The following is a 15,954-nucleotide window of genomic DNA, read 5'->3' as shown; positions in this document are numbered from 1 at the left end:
GCCTGCTGGGCGTGTCCGATGGCGGTGGCTAATGGGTATGTCGATGCCAGGTTCTGTCGCCCAGGGTCACTTTTAAAGGCACGTGGTGAGCAGAGCAGCAAAGGTCAAATCTCGTCCCATTGCGAGTGACTCAGCGCTGGCGTGACCCCGCGGGCCGATCGATCACGTGGCACGGTTGGAGCACGACCTTCGGAGTTACGTGATCCCGATCGCGATTAGTCAGCTCATAGTGAGTCGAGTTAGCTCAACTAAGTTAGTCGGGTTGCCCATAACCAGACCCAGGAAATGTTAAGTTTCCAGTTTCAGGTTGCTGGCCTTGGATGGTTCCATAGCCCCCGGATGAGATCATCTTTGGTTCCGGGGATTTATATCGGTTTGGGGGCAGTGCAGTGGCAGTTCCCCAATACGAGGCCACCCCCGGCTCCGCCTAGCTCTCTCCCAACCAATAATGCGCCTTTATCGTCGCTACAATCAGAGACCCTTAGGCTCGCGCCAAGGATTTAGCCTTGTTCGGGAAATCCAGCGAATTCGCCTAGAAGCCTTGACAACATTCCAAGCAAGGCTTAGCGACGACGACTGATCAGATTCTCCTTCCGACGTGATCTTAGCGCCGCACGACACCAGGGCGTTTTACAGCCTCAATCAGCCTGCACGCTCTGCAACCTCTCAACGTAACGATATCGCGGTGGGGGCCGAGGTCGCCTCCCGGTCATGATCAGCGCTCTCGACGTCAGACAGCCTTATATAAACCTGCGACGGCACCCTCAGTATTCTAGAAGTTCTCTCTCATACATCAAACCTTCATCGCAGCCATGGGTCTCTTAACGAAGAAGGATTCTCCGCCCAAAGAGGCTCCCGTAACGGACAAGGGGGATTCCTCCAGCGAACGTCCGCCCTCGTACTCTCAGGAGCAGCGAATCTCTCTTGAACTGCCCCGGCTGGATCTCACCAGACAGCTCCGAGATCCTCTCTCCTACGCTGTTAGCGCCGACCAAGTTGTCGCTCATCTTAAACTTTTAACCGTCCTGGCCGACTTGCGAGATACGATCTCCAGCAAAGATGGGCTCTTTGGAATCTCCGATGCCGCGGCCGAGCTCTTGGGCGAGGAAGCCAAGGCGGAAGCCCAAGCCCGGATTCGTGAAAAGCGCTGGGCCGTGTATACTGCCCGTGCAGTTGACCGATATGCCAAATGGTGGCAAATTGGTCTTCCCAGCTCACATGCACCGTTCACGATGGCAGACGTCGAGCAAAAGGACTATGAAAACCAAACTACAAAATGCAGGACCCTCGTAGCTTGGGATGTCAACAACCTCCCCCCTATTGGTAAGTAAGAGATGATGATATGGCAGAAAAACGTGACTAATTTCGTTAGACGTGTTGATGGTGTGGCATTCCCACATGCTGAACCCCCGGAACTTTCTTGAAGACTGTATCCGGTATGGCAAGCTAAGTACCTGGGTGACTGGATTCCCATGGGATCCAATCAACCGCTGCATCAATGACCGTACGATGGAGTATACAGTCAGCGAGCAGCCCCAGCGCTTGTTTGAACAGCAGGTCCATGTGAAGTGGGACAACCTAGATGATCCACCCAACAAGGAAATACAGTGTCCCGCCTGCAAATCGGTGAATCTTGTCCCGTGGACGACAGGAGACATGGGACCTACGTCCAAGGACGCCTTCAAGGATGCCCGAGGCTACGCCGACAATTCGTTCGAAACTACCTGCAATAGGTGCAAGTTCACTATCAACCACGATCTCCTCAAGGTGGCCAAGTTCCGCAGTGATGTTGAAGCCCTTCTGAACAAGAACCTTCCCATGCCTGGAACATTCTACAACATCAATGGTCTCCCAGAAGGGCCGCCCAGTACTAATATGATATCTCGCGACCTGACTTCTCAAAATATGATGTTTGCAAACCGATTGATACAGGCAATAGCGAACGAAGTACTCGCCACTACTGATGCGCGGCTTCGCCAGTGCCAGAGCATTGACGATTTGCGAACGTTTCTAGAAAGCAAGCTGACCGAAAAGAGTGTCCTGTCACAGGCATGTGGCTCGACTTTACCCCTGCTGCGTCCGGCAGAGAAAGTGCATTTCCGACGAATGATGGCCCGGTACTGGGATAACCTTGGCCCTTTCGCGCTGGACCTGGTGGGCGCGGTGATCCGCCAGGGAACATTTGTGCAGAAAATGGACAACATCGACTGGTTGCATTCGCCCACTGTCATGGACACTGCCGAGCGGACTGTGAAAAAGTATATGGTCTTTTTTGGAATCATGACAGACCATCCAAAGAATATGGCCGTGCCTACCTTGGACGTCGATTTGGCCTGGCATACCCATCAGCTGGCGCCGTCGAGATACTACACCATGAGCACAACCAGTGGTAGAAAAAACGTACACATCCGTCGCTTCATCGACCATGACGACAAGGTCGATGAGAATAAGCTCTCCGAGGGCTTTGAATGGACCAGCAGGATGTACCGACGCGCCACCGGTGGCGGGATCTATAGCGAATGCACCTGCTGGTACTGCGAAGCGACCCGAGCACCGGATCTGTACGACCGTATGTTTGCCATTGGTTCATCTTCGCGGGCCCGTCGCGCCGCTGATTCTCTACACGACAACCCGGATATTTCGTCTAACCCCGACAAGAACCCCCATATCTCAGCGCACAACGCCGTTCGCCCGCAAGCTGTCAATGTTTTGGAAGAAAAAGCCGGTCAGCTACAGAGGATGCGTCTTGAGCAGTGGTACGAAAAGTCCGCGCGTCGGGCTGAGAAGCGCGGTCGTGCTCGCAGCAACTCGGGGGCAACACGGAGTGGCGGCTACGAGCCCATGTACTACTACCCATATGCATGGGGCTACCCTATGATGATCCCCTACTACGGTCCATACATGTGTGACCCTGGTGTCAACTCTGCCTCGTATGCCTGCAATCCAAGCTGCATGAGCCTTGCCTCTGGGGCTACGGGCAATTGCGCTGCTGGAACCTGCGGTGGAGGTGTTGCTGCAGGTGGCTGTGGTGGCATAGGCGCAGGTGCCGGATGCGCCGGTGCCGGATGCGCCGGAGGTGGAGCCGGAGGAGGCGCAGCTTGCGGAGGAGGAGCAGGTGGTGGTTGCGCAGGGGGCGGAGGAGGCGGTTTTGGTGGTGGTGGATGCGGTGAGAAATGCCCTATTCTTCTACTCAATCTTGTGGATCACACTGACAAACATGACAGGTGGAGGTGGCGGCGGCGGCGGCGGCGGATGCGGTGGTGGAGGGGGTGGTGGTTAAGAACGGCTTTCTCCTTTCCACGTCTTCCTGGGAGGTCTAGAACGACTTGTTATATTGCGTCTGACAGATTGGGATTGCTTACATGGGATGGATGGTAAGGCATTCGCTGACACACCGCAAACTAGTTTCTCTTTCATGATACCTACGGTCTTGCCTGTATGATTTTTCTGCTTTTTGGTCTATATACTCGCGCTGTACACACTTTGCTAGTTGCCTGTCTCGGCAGTTGGGGATGCTCAAGCCCTGGGCTCTCAGATATGCCGTTGAACACCAATATTGATGGTTTTTATGAATTCTTACTCATCATACACTTTCCGCATTCCATACAGTGCAGTCAATGCGTTCAAGTTCTCCAATGCTCATCGCCGTCAGTGTAAAAAGGAATCACGTGATAGGCGATGCCCTGATCTGGTTCAAAAGGGATCGGCATAAATTAACGTAAAACATCAAAATGTTACCAGAGGCTGTTTATAACGGCTTGCAAAACGGTATATCTAGCTCTTGAATCGATCAGGATTGGCTTCCAGCCAAGAATGATCATGCGCCAAGATAACCTCCACCGGCAACAGCTCTTTAAGCTTTCTCACCAAGCCAAGATGAATATCGGCCATCTCCTTGTTCGCATGGGCACATTTAAATAATCCCGTGAGCGGATCGGTGTATATCGCCGTTTCAGCTGATCCACTCAAGATGGCAGGATCATGTGTCGAGTCCGCAGCCAGATATACCCACTTGTCCGACCCCGTGTGAAGTAGGAGATTCAGATGCCCTGGGAGATGACCAGGAGCATTAACCACATACATCGATCCATCACCAAACCAGTCATGCACAGCAGAGAAGGGCTCTAGGCTAGTCCAATATGACGTCTCAGACGGAGGCGGAAGCTCCTCGGTGCGATCATGTGGCAGCGCATTGGAGTCGAAGTGGCCCGCCTTATTTGTGGGGTATGCATCTTTGCCCTCAATCAAGGTCTTTGCTCCGGGGCCTATAATGAAGCGAGTGCGTCGGCCGAATCCAGACGGGTCTCCGATATGGTCCCAGTGCAGATGCGAAATGATCACACTGTCCACGTCGGAGTTTGGATTTATCCCCGCTTTCTCAAGACTGGCAATGGAATCTTGTTGAACGTCTGTTAAGATTACTGTCTTCAATCGCTCGTGGATGGCTGGTGGGTAATTCTCGATATCTTTGCGCACGCCGAGGTCGAAGACGATCTTTGTCTGGGAGGGTTCATGCGTGATCAACCAGCACATAGATGGGACTCGACGGATATTTTCTGTCGAGGCGCCTTTCACGAAAAGGTGCATGGGCAACTTCACGTAGCCGCCCTCCAACCTCTGTAGGCGGACAGTGCCGCTGGGCTTAAGTGCGGAGGACATGATTGAGGTAGGGTACTGGATATCTGGCGGGTGGGACCTTTGTATTTATCTTACGGCTGATCCTCAGTCGGATCTTCCGATACCGAGGCACTTTGTCTACTGTCTGAGAGATGCAACGGAATTTGAATGTCCGACAATTTCTTATTTTCATACTGCGTCAATCTGCGCGGCTAACCTGCATGAAATTAATCTAGTAAAAATCACGTAAAACAGATATTACACATCTAATTCCATCTCATGAGCATCATGCCAAGTATGTATTGCCTAGGCGGCCAGACGGCCTCCATCAACAGCGAGATTAGTTCCACTAATGAAGGAAGAATCGTCGCATGCAAGGAAAACGGCCGACTTGGCAACATCCTCAGGCTCCGACTGGCGGCCCAAAGGTACAGTTTTGGCGAAACGAGCCCGCTCCTCGGCGGAATCGGGAACCCCGCTGAACTTCTCCAGCAACGCCGTGGTGCCACGGACGGGACAAACTGAGTTGATTCGAATTCCGTGAGGGCCATACTCGGCAGCGAGTCCCTGCGTAATCTAGTTACCAGGATTAGTGATAACTTCTTTGTGGAGTAAAATGGAAAGCCTACCCGATTAACCCAGGCTTTGCTTGCGCCATACCAGACCTGTCCAGGGCGCACTCGAGTCCCTGCAACGGACGAGGTATTGAGGTAGACACCGGATTTGCGCTCCACGAAATAAGGCATAATGACCGCAACACTCCAGAAGACGCTCTTCGTGTTCACAGTCATCACCCTGTCGAAATCCTCCTCCGTCACCCCCATACTGTCCTGCTTGGTGTATGTGGTGCCCGCATTGTTCACGACAATATCGAGTTGTCCAAACTGCTTCACAGCAAGATCCAAAGCGGCTTGCCAGTCCGCCTTTTTGATCACATTGCACTCAATAAAGACCGCTTTTCCTCCGGAGGGGTAGTTCTTTGCCGTGATCTCAGAGGCCACGCGCTTCCCGTTTTCGACTGCAACATCGGCAACCAGCACGTTTGCGCCTTCGGCGACGTAGCTGTGCGCAATGGACTCGCCAAACCCGGAGCCGGCGCCTGTGACCAGCGCAACCTTGCCAGAAAGTTTGCCCATTTTGTGTTGGATTTTGAACGAGGGGTATGAGGGGGTAGAAAGGTTTGTGGAAGTCAAGAAGAGTCGAGGTTGCTGTAGACTTGTCAACGGGAGCAGCGGGGATTGCTTATTATAGTATTCGCTTCATGTCTAATCGGTTCTGACTAGGTCCACTCTTTTTATGACGTTCAGCGTGGTTCTGTCAATGTGGAGTAGAGTTAGCTGTAATAGTATAGAACAACCTCGGTCCTCCCCGCGCCGTCGCTTTTCGGACAGTCACTCTCCGTTAGCTTGTTATGTTATTCAGCAGGTGGACTTGTAATTATCCGCAGCGTGTATCGGAGAGACCTCTTGTAATTTTTGAGGAGAGTATACTCTGTATCAGAGTATCTGATACTTTGCAAAGCTCGTGGCACTACCTACAGATAGAAATTGTAATCACTGGATAATTGAACTGAGTCTTGGGGGGAAAATTAATACTGATAGTCCAAGATGCCTTGGATTCTACATCACAGAATCATTCGTTACAAAAGCATCTCCTGGGGCAGACATATCCCCAAAAGGAATTACTGGTCCATCCATGAATCCAAACAACGGATCTAGCGGCACATCGATGTCCAAGGCGCCTCCACCATGAGTACCTGTGCCCGAGATCCCGCTGGCATCAATGTCCGGAAATGTACTAAAAATCATTTCCAGATCAAATGGGAGCATAGACTGGGAAGTAGGTATCATCGGGCGGTCTGCTTCCGTTAGATAATGATAATGCTTCGTGGGTGTAGGCACAGGAAAAACTCACCAATATCCAAATTGATCTTGTTTGCAGTAATGAGCCTCCTAATAATGCTCACGGGGCGTCTGATTCCGGGATTGGCTTGACACATGATGTCAAGACACTCAAGTCCGGCTCGCAAGAGCGAAACATGCTCGTAACTTCCTGTCATTTCTCCAGCAGCATTTCGTACATGGATCGTACACGCAACGTAAATGGCGTAGCTGAGGATGTAAGGTGCTTTGGAGAGGCCATACGCCGCTTTGTAGGATTCGGCAATGTGGGAGATCATCTGCGCCGCCGTAGTGCATCGGACCCAAGAGTGTTGTGGTACAGTTCTTGAGCGGAGATGGCCATCCGAGATAAACGGCCGATGCAATAAAATAATAAGGGAGTGGTAGATGCCATGCAAGTTCATCACGTTGGGTGCTGGATATGAGCCGGGATTTTCGCCTTCGACTTGGAAGTCCAACTCCGGGGGAAGGTTTTGCTTCCACTTTTCCAAAGCAGCTTCGACCATTTGTAGGCTAGAATGGGCATTGGAGTAAGTGGCGCCCACCACATAAAACCGATCTATGATTACAGCCATGATTTTTGACAGTGAGCACATCTGTCGAAAAACGGAAACCGAGTATATTGGCGAGGAACATGGCGCAGTGGACATGAAAACGTCTTTTTCTTCGAAAGTGTCGAGAAAGTCGCGCGAGACACGGGTGTCACGGAGATGGAGACCAACTGGTCGTCCAAGATATAGACTCTGTAGTTTGTCACAGATAAAGATGCCCCAGAAGACACGTCGGCGGATTTCGATATCTTCGGCATTATCAGTTGTCTCCTGGGGATCGAGATGAAGCCCCAAGTCATATGCCATGCGCAGAGCGTACCCAGTGAACAGCCATGCCCTGGAAATATCCCCGCGTGCATTGTATGTCGATCCGAGAAGCACGAGTCCAACCACGGTTGGAATGCTAGGGTTCAAGAGCAGACCCTGTTCGGCAATTATCCTGTCGCAAGCAATGAAAAAGGGGTTGTCTTGGTGCTGCATTTCTTCTGAGAACTTGCTGGAGCAAGCAAATATGGCATTAAGCAGAAAAGGCGATGAGTATGGGCCGCCTGTCTTCAGATCGCGCATAATCGCAGGACGGTATGTCAAGAGGAATGTGTGATGCTGTCGAGACCAATGAACATTTAACAGATGCAGGGCGAGCTGTGTTGGCACGCCCGCAATATCAGTGAATCGAGAAAATTCATGCTCTGACTGTCGTTGCAGAGCTGCATTGGCAATTAGGCTGTTCTTCCTATGTTCCAATGTTTGGCTTCGAGCGGAGGGCAGGATTTGTTCTCCATGAGTAGGAACATGTAGTGCTGACGAGGGACCAAAAGTACTCGGGTTGCCCGCTTCATCGATGGAAATGAACTGTGTCACGTCCAGATCTTCATCGTCCGAGTCAATCACACTCATTAAACTACCTCGGCGCGGAGGTTGTCTGGAAAGATTTCCTTCAACCAATGCCTTTGAATATTGACTCGCTTCTTCTGATAGCGCCTTGAAGCGCTCAGTCTCTAGCGAGGTCGATGAAAGTAGAGCGTCTCGTTCGTCTGCAGGCGCATTTTTGAGAGCTGCTATAAAGGACTTGAGAGAAGATTGCTCCTGCTGCAATTCATTGATTTGGGCAAGCGTTGGTCTAAACACATGTTACGCTGAGGCTCTCTTGATAGATGAAGAATTCTAAGCTAACCTTTTCCGCGGCGTCTCAAAGTGGTAAACGCATTCTCGGTTCTGGCTGGCGCACGCTGTGCAACGCGGCCTAGCCGTGTCACACCGAATCTTTCGGCTACGGCAGAGAAGACAGGCCCGTGCAATAATTTTCGGGTAGCCCGAGTTTGATTTCGGAGATTTCGGAGACTTCGGAGACATCTGGCCTGTCTATTTTTGTCAGGCGCTGGGGGTAGGGGATGCGAAGGCAAGGAAGGATGGAAAAATAGATCGGGAGTTGTCTCTCCGGCCGGTTCATATAGCACCACTGCCGCGCTTCGTTTCGGCCCACACGAAGAATGTGTGGGTTGCTGCACCCCGGATTCGGCAATCAATTGCCTCCAGAATTCCATCCCCGCACCTCGCACCAAAGTCCGAATGCCGTGAGCCCCGCCATCCTGTGGGGGCCGGATTAATGATTGATGATGGCATGGCAAAAAAAAAAAAAAAAAAACAAGCAGAAGGGAGTTGAATTCAGCTATCGGACATCTATTGTCGTAGTCCTGCATCTGTAAAATAACTAAAACATGGCGCATGCAATTCAAATGGCCAATGAGGTTCTTAAATCCCAATGGTGATGCTCTTGACATCCAAATACTCTTCCAGCGCAGCAAGTCCTCCCTCCCGACCAAGACCACTTTCACGAACACCTCCGAATGGTTGTTCAGCGGCGCTGACCAGTCCAACACGAGCACCGACCATGCCGACTTTGAGGGCTTCGCTCACTCGGAAGACGCGTGAGATATCCTCCGTGTAGAAATAGCCAGCGAGTCCGACGTCGGAGTCATTCGCCATATCAATAGCCTCCTGCTCAGTCTCAAAGGGAACCAAAAAGGCTGCGGGTCCAAACGTCTCTTCGCTCATGAACTTCATGCCTGCCTTCGTTCCGGTGACAACGGTAGGGCGGACAAAATTCGGACCATCCGTGTCGGAAGTTCCGCCTGAGTGGATCTTCGCCCCCTTTTGAACTGCGTCCTGAAGATGGTCCTTGACTTTGGCAATACCCTTACCGCAGTACAAAGGACCGAAGTTGACCTTTCGGTCCCAAACAGACCCGTAAACGAATGTCTTGTCGATACATGTTCGGAGCACGTCGGCGAAACGGTCTAGGATTGAGGCGTGAACGAATACTCGATTAGCGCAGACACAGGTCTGGCCTGACGATCGGTATTTTGATGTAATCAGTCCTTCAAAGAATTAGCCATTAGTACAAAAATCCCTCACTTAGGCCAAGGAAGCAAGGCTTACCCTGGGCCGCTTTCTCTAGATCAGCGTCCTCGAAGACAAGGAAAGGAGCATTGCCTCCAAGCTCCAAACTGGTCTTCTTGATAGTCTTGGCACATTCTGTGTTCAAGTATTTTCCAACAGCCGTGGAACCAGTGAAGCTCAGATGCTTGACGAGCTTGTTGTGACACATTTCTTCCCCAATCCCCGGGGTGTTCTCCGGGCCACATGGAACAACGTTGAACACGCCGGGCGGACCGCCAGCTCTCTCAAACAGCTTGGCTAGGCCGAGTGCACAAAGAGGGGTCTCCGGGGCAGGCTTGCACACAACCGTGTTACCCGCTGCAATTGCCGCTCCCACCTTGCGAGTGACCATAGCCAACGGCGAGTTCCACGGGGTGATCGCGGCGACGACACCCTGCGGCTCTCGGATAGTCATAATCCTGTTATTGCCCCGGAAAGCAGGGATAGTCTCTCCCACAGTCCTTTCCACAGCCGATTCGAACCAATCCACGAAGTCGATGGCGTATTGGACCGACCCCAGAGACTCGGTGAAAGGCTTGCCCAGCTCCAAGGTGCACAGCGCCGCGAGGTCTTCTCTATTTTCCTTAATCAGATCTCCCCAGCGCCGCATGAGAAAGCGTCGCTCGCGGTGACCCGTGCGTTTATATGTCTCGAATGCTTTTTGGGCGGTTTCGATGGCAGAGCGCGCGTCGTCACGGTCCATGTCGGTGACTTGGATGATTTCCTTGTCGTCCTCGGGATCTTGAGAACTTCATTAGCTTTGATTCTTCATATGTAGAGCTCCAACAGGAGCTTTTAAGGAGGGAGCTTTTAGGAAATTTTCTTACCAAAAACTGGGAAAGTTTTGCCAGACGCAGCCTCTATCCATTTCCCGCCGACATAGGCACGGGTCTCAAGGAGCGAAGGGTCTTTGAACTGCAGATCATATTAGACCCTGTGATTTGTGAAGTGCGACTGACTTAAAGGATACCTCATATGGAATGGTCTTTTTCAGAGAAGGCATTTTGGCGATAGTTGACACGCGACGGATGAACAATCTTGGTATTGAAAAAGGAAGAGCAGTCATGAACGGGAGAAGATGAGTGCTAGGTGCTGCTAGTTTATGAAGCAGTGGTTTCCTGTCTCAGAGGTAGCAGTAGCTCTCGAGATGGGGTAATCATCGCCGGATTTCCATGTTCCGAGCTGGAGATTCACACTCCGAGAGCGACCCTCCATTGCCGAGTGGGGAAAGATGGAGATGTCAATGCGGGTGTTTTCGCATTGGGTGGAGATCGGCCCCAATCCCGGGCCGACGGCGGAGTATACAGCGGAGGTTTTAACTAGCCTCTCAAACTGGGTTGAAGAGCACCTTAAACCTATGCTTGGCTTGAAGGGGTTCTTTTCTTAAATTTCGATGCTTTCAAATTTGACTGTCTACGATTTTCGTATTTTGAAGAGCTCAAAAAAATTCAAGGTTTAAATTGTAACAACTCTATGCACGGGCAAGATACTATATTCCCTCCTCTGCTTTACGCACAAGAGGTCGAGTGTCCAACTTTTTGAACAGCTCCATCATCTTCTCGTATCTGTCAAAAAAAGTCAGTCGGTGAATCTCACATAAATTAGGAATATCAGATATTGGTCATACACTGTGAAAACAATAGCGCCGCTCAGCGATAGCCGACCTAGCCGGGGAAGCGCTCCAGACCAGAAAGTCAGGATACCCTCCTCTCTGAATATGCGCACCGCACAGGAAACAGAGTTAGCATAGTTGCGACGAGCCTCTAAGCTTTGCATGCGAGTCTTGATCACATCCAATGGCATAGTTGCGTATCTATTGTCCAGTCACAAATCAGCCGCTGAACAATACCAAAGTCAAGAATAGCATCTTACACCGTGATAATACCGGCCAGTCCACCAACAGCAAAGGTGCCCACTGTACCCAGTTTTCCATTCTCATTAGAAGGAAACACCCCCTCGGCATACTTCTTTAGCGTGGTATAGGAGGTGAACCTGACTGCGCTGTTCGCCCCTTGCCGCGCAGTCGACGGAACAAGGCCTTTAAAGAACCCTCGAATCCCCTGTTCGCTCGCAATTACTCTTGTTCCATGGATAAACCCATTCATTCGTGGCTGTGCACGCTTTCGATCCTCAATCAGCTGTGTCTTGATGCTCTCAAAGGGCGTGACCGCAAAAACGGACTCGGCAATACCAGCTGTGAAGCCAGCTACCATCGTCCGAGATCCGCTAATCTGGCCGTTCTCGTCGCATAAGAGGCTCTTAATACTATCGAATACGGTGAATCCTGTTTTTCTTTTGTGTGAGATTGATGGGTGATTCATGAAAGATATGCCCAGTCGACTTACGAATCGCAGCTTTCAAGGCATTGCCGGCGATTAACGTTGTGCAGCCGGCGTACCATTCTTTTGAAGGAAAAGGAGGCCAGGGGAGTTTCTGTGAGTTTGGAAGGTGCCGGTTTAGTTGGGATCGGGTTTTGGCGAACTCGAACGGATACGTTATGGCTGTGCATGCTTTGTCAATAATGGCTGCAAGATAACTATCCACGAGGGAAGGGGTTTCTTACCGATTTCAATAGCACCAGCTGTCGATCCTGCCAAAACACAAAGAAAAATATTTGGCTAAATCAGAGGTAGTTTGTAAGCTAGCTGTAACCGTATCTGAAAGAGCTTGCATTCGTTACCTTTGACTTATTAGGCTGTTGAGTGGCCATTGTTCCCCTCGCCAAAGCAGGTTGCTATGGCATGAGTATTCTGAAATAAACCAAGCATAATAACTAACAGTAACTTCTATGAGCAGCTTTAAAGTCTGAAGTTTGGGGCTGATCATTCTAACAAGAAATAGTTCGGAGAGTGTCTTCCCGAGGTTGTTGACGACAATGAGGACTTCTATGAATGTAGCCAGGCTCCCGTGCCGTCAATCCCATCTTTGATTTTTAGTATTACTATTAAATGTGTTAAATCTATGATAAATAAATAGTCTCTGTTGGATATGAGCAAGTCGAATGATGAGAACACACTAACTAGCAGTGGAAGCATAAGCCCCTTAGGGTCAATTGGGTTCATTTAGCCTACAAGCTACAACCAATCAGATATGCCAAGCATACCTATGGGACAATGTCTAAATTAGAGGCTTCGTTTAGAAGGAGCCTCAATTCCCCCGTCATTGCGGACAATGACTCCCCGCGGGTTTCGGAAAGGTATTATTGGTAGGTGTACCGATTCACTTTTCTATCTAGTAGTAACGAACTCCATAACCCCAAGCAAACTCATACCGAAAGTAGTCAAGCCTCTTCGCTGTAAAAAAGACGCCTGCGCAAAAACATGAACCCGCCACCAGGGCAGATTATTAAGGGATGAAAAGAAATGAAAAAAATTGGAATCGCAAATGTGTTTCTCGGGGGAAGAAAGATAGAGGTGAGGGAAAGGTTAGAGGAGTATGTATTACAAGACAAACCAAGAACCCAAAAGAAAAAAAAAGAAAAAAAGATTCGTGTGCTTTTGTTCGTGCTCTTCATCCATTGCACATGTCCGAATGTATCATTCATTGCCAGTTCTGTTCATCCTCAGCATTGTCAGGGAAGAAAGACCGGATGAACTCCCCGCCGATGGGGTCATAGGGGAAGTAGCTATCGCCGGACTGCGCCTCGGCAGTCAGCGAGGACAAAAGTTCCGATGTTGACATGGAGGGGTAGGCCGAGAAGTCCTGCTGTAAGGGCATCTGAGACGGCGCCTGCGGACCCCATAAATTGTCAGATTGAGGAGGCTGCCGGCTGATGTCTTCCGATTGAGTGGCGTTCTGGGGGATTTCGGGTTCGCTGTGATACTTGCCCACGGGCATATCGCTGACATCGAGTTTCATTCCCACGGCCAGTCTTCGCAGACTAACATCACAGAGCTGCCATGCACGGCGGGAGGCGATGCTGTGCTGAGACATGTCGTAAAGCCACCGGATGGATTTTTTAGTCAGCTGGATGAATCTCGGTTCTTCGTCGGGCACATGAACGGAGCCGAATGATAGTTCCAGAAGTAGTACCGTTGCCGCCTGCATGAGATAATGCAGGATGCACCACCACGGACAGATCTGATACAGCTGGACGGCGTTCGGCTCATCGGGGATGAGGTCAAGCATGCGTGTGGCAGACTCGAGGCTAATCACGGCCATTTCGTGGTTGAAAGACGGTTTTTGGGAGGGATTTCTCGGGCGCGCGTCGCGCTGACAGAGACAAGGGCGTCCCAGTGTGATGCGGGCACTGTAGTAATGGAGGGCCAGGGACAGCTTCCCGCGGAGAAGATCTGCACTTTCCTCCTCCTTGCGGCTGAAGTCAAGAGCAGGCGGGAGAAGAGAATACCACAAGTCGATTCTGGCTTTCAGTTCCCCTATCCGATTCTCTATATGCGGCCACGGTACCATCACGCAATCCACAGAATATACCTTCTTGACGATCTCCTGAGCAACCACTGCTAGATCGCAATAATAGGAGTAGATAAGCCCGAAAGATAACGGGAGACTCGTAAGCCACTCGGAATTCGGGGATCGTTCTTTGGTGGCCTCTTTACCATTTGCCGGGTTGAGCGGCATGTGTCGAACCCACGAACTGGCCATCACGCTGTTGATGCGATTGTCACGAAGACTGGCGTCATTGAGAACTTCGGCAGCCGCTGGCTCTTCTAGTTGATCTTCGTCAAAGGGAATCGGTAACGGTGAGGTACACACGCCATCCAGAATACATGTGGCGCGGCCGGTCATGATTCCCAACATGTGTTCGAATGTGTACAGACACCACCAGACACGATAGCGAGCCTCCTTGGAAACGTTCGGGGTCGAGGTGCTGCTATTCTTCATGTTGATACCCAGTGTGATTGCAGATCGCACCGCCAAAGCCGAGATCCTCCATGCCCTATGCGGTGTTAAATTGTGTTCAGTCAATTGACTCGGAATAACTTACCGGTTAATCTGATCAGAGGAGAGCAGGTAAAAAGCAATCAACCCCTCCACCTGAACCTGTTGGAGATCAGGATGACTGAAAAGAACATCGCCATTCATGCTGAGGATGCGGGCCCGAGTCAAATACACCAGATGGTCCTGGGAATCTCCACGCCACGGTGCATCCATCAGGTGAGCATGTTTTGCAGAAATAGCAAAAATCATATTCAGGATGGCCAGCCACTTGTCACCGGGACGAGCAGCAGAATCATAGAAGGTCTGGTATTGCGCCCGGAACAAGGGCCGATTGATGATGGGAAAGAATGGGTGGACGGTGGTCAAATAATCCTCAAACAAATGATCGGCCAGCTCGCGAGGCGGCATGTAATACGTTTGCACCGGTCCAGGCGCAGAGATGTCCATGTCATCCAAATGGTAGTTGACTGTATGCAGAGTAAATTCACCGTCGGGGTTCTGGTCGGTTTTGGCAGGCGATATCCTGCCTGGTTTGCCTTGGGCACGTTGTTCTGCCTCTTGCTGCACCCGCTGCATCCAAGTGATCTCCGAGTTTTTGCCTAGGTACCCCGTCGCTCGTGTGCGTTCATCCCTATTCAGGTCCTCATCCACTCGGTCGATCGCCTCCAGGGATCCGATGGACGATGGGGAAGAAGGCTCCTCTGCTGCTGCTTCCAGGTCATCTTTGGGGGTGACCGAATGAGACTGGCTGTTTGAAGAGTAATCCGGTTCCAGAACGTGGTGCTGTTTTCTTGTTAGTATAGGATGTGTGACACAGCGGGGTGGAAAATTGGCACCTTATCCAACAAATTCCTGATCCGGTCAGCGGCCTTGGTTTCGACCGTGCTTCCCAAGTCCCTCAAGAGATTCTCATAGTCTGCCGCTTTCTCCGACAGCTTTTCTACCTGCCTAGGGGGCCAGATTAGCTTTCAGCTCTTCTTTTCCAATTTTTTTTTTTTAAAAAGAACAAAAAAAAAAAACAAAAGGTGCGCCCTACTTTTTGGTTCTCTCCTTCCAGCCCGCGGGATACTGGCAAGTGACCCTTAACTCGCGACATTGTCGACAAACCGGGGTATCGCCACTGCATTTCGTCTTGCGCTGTCTACACGATTCGCAAGCGCGGGGAACCCGGCGGTTGAATCGCGGGGCGACACCGGAGCGTTGACGAGGGATCGCCACTTTCGCATGCAATGCCGCTTGGCTTCTCGTGTAGTCATTGGCCGTTCTCGTAGTTTGTGATGAGGCGATGGAAGGGGGCTCCGAGTTCGTGGGGATGGTTTCGCGTTCTGGCGGTGCTGGTGGCTGTTCGCGCTGTGAGGCCATGTCCTCACCCGGAGAATCATGGGGTGGGTCCTCTCTTGTCATGACAGCGGTGTTTTTGCTGGAGTCGGGACAGCAGATGGTGTCGCTGAGATTTCTTCGAGGGGGAAGAAAATCGCGAGTCTAGATACCGTGACGCAACCGGATGTCGTTCCAGCCAATGAAGGGCCGTGGTTTGCGGAGGACTG

General features: G+C 51.1%; 6 protein-coding genes across 6 annotated transcripts; 1 reads left to right on the top strand and 5 right to left on the bottom strand.

Annotated features, from left to right (window-relative positions):
• Positions 1 to 812: 812 nt before the first annotated feature.
• On the top strand, positions 813 to 3,320 carry PFLUO_LOCUS6870 (uncharacterized protein; the record flags this gene model as incomplete). Its single annotated transcript, XM_073784456.1, has 4 exons — positions 813 to 1,323; positions 1,373 to 3,009; positions 3,038 to 3,166; positions 3,225 to 3,320. The coding sequence occupies 4 exons, from the start codon at positions 813 to 815 to the stop codon at positions 3,318 to 3,320; spliced, it is 2,373 nt and encodes a 790-aa protein (XP_073640909.1).
• Positions 3,321 to 3,774: 454 nt separating this feature from the next.
• PFLUO_LOCUS6869 (uncharacterized protein) lies at positions 3,775 to 4,659 on the bottom strand (the record flags this gene model as incomplete). Its single annotated transcript, XM_073784454.1, has 1 exon — positions 3,775 to 4,659. One exon carries the CDS (start codon positions 4,657 to 4,659, stop codon positions 3,775 to 3,777), a length of 885 nt encoding a protein of 294 aa, XP_073640908.1.
• A 264-nt stretch (positions 4,660 to 4,923) lies between these two features.
• Positions 4,924 to 5,753, bottom strand: PFLUO_LOCUS6868 (uncharacterized protein; the record flags this gene model as incomplete). The annotated part of the gene is made up of 2 exons (XM_073784453.1): positions 4,924 to 5,193; positions 5,247 to 5,753. The coding sequence occupies 2 exons, from the start codon at positions 5,751 to 5,753 to the stop codon at positions 4,924 to 4,926; spliced, it is 777 nt and encodes a 258-aa protein (XP_073640907.1).
• Positions 5,754 to 8,821: 3,068 nt separating this feature from the next.
• On the bottom strand, positions 8,822 to 10,511 carry PFLUO_LOCUS6867 (succinate semialdehyde dehydrogenase NADP+ linked; the record flags this gene model as incomplete). Its single annotated transcript, XM_073784452.1, has 4 exons — positions 8,822 to 9,366; positions 9,509 to 10,249; positions 10,336 to 10,423; positions 10,479 to 10,511. 4 exons carry the CDS (start codon positions 10,509 to 10,511, stop codon positions 8,822 to 8,824), a joined length of 1,407 nt encoding a protein of 468 aa, XP_073640906.1.
• An 865-nt stretch (positions 10,512 to 11,376) lies between these two features.
• Positions 11,377 to 11,909, bottom strand: PFLUO_LOCUS6866 (uncharacterized protein; the record flags this gene model as incomplete). The annotated part of the gene is made up of 2 exons (XM_073784451.1): positions 11,377 to 11,773; positions 11,854 to 11,909. 2 exons carry the CDS (start codon positions 11,907 to 11,909, stop codon positions 11,377 to 11,379), a joined length of 453 nt encoding a protein of 150 aa, XP_073640905.1.
• A 1,139-nt stretch (positions 11,910 to 13,048) lies between these two features.
• On the bottom strand, positions 13,049 to 15,811 carry PFLUO_LOCUS6865 (uncharacterized protein; the record flags this gene model as incomplete). Its single annotated transcript, XM_073784450.1, has 4 exons — positions 13,049 to 14,405; positions 14,454 to 15,190; positions 15,244 to 15,355; positions 15,444 to 15,811. 4 exons carry the CDS (start codon positions 15,809 to 15,811, stop codon positions 13,049 to 13,051), a joined length of 2,574 nt encoding a protein of 857 aa, XP_073640904.1.
• Positions 15,812 to 15,954: the final 143 nt, after the last annotated feature.

This window comes from Penicillium psychrofluorescens (assembly GCF_964197705.1).
Source record: "Penicillium psychrofluorescens genome assembly, chromosome: 4".
NCBI classification, from domain to species: Eukaryota; Fungi; Ascomycota; class Eurotiomycetes; order Eurotiales; family Aspergillaceae; genus Penicillium; species Penicillium psychrofluorescens.
This window is presented reverse-complemented; position numbering and strand designations above follow the sequence as displayed.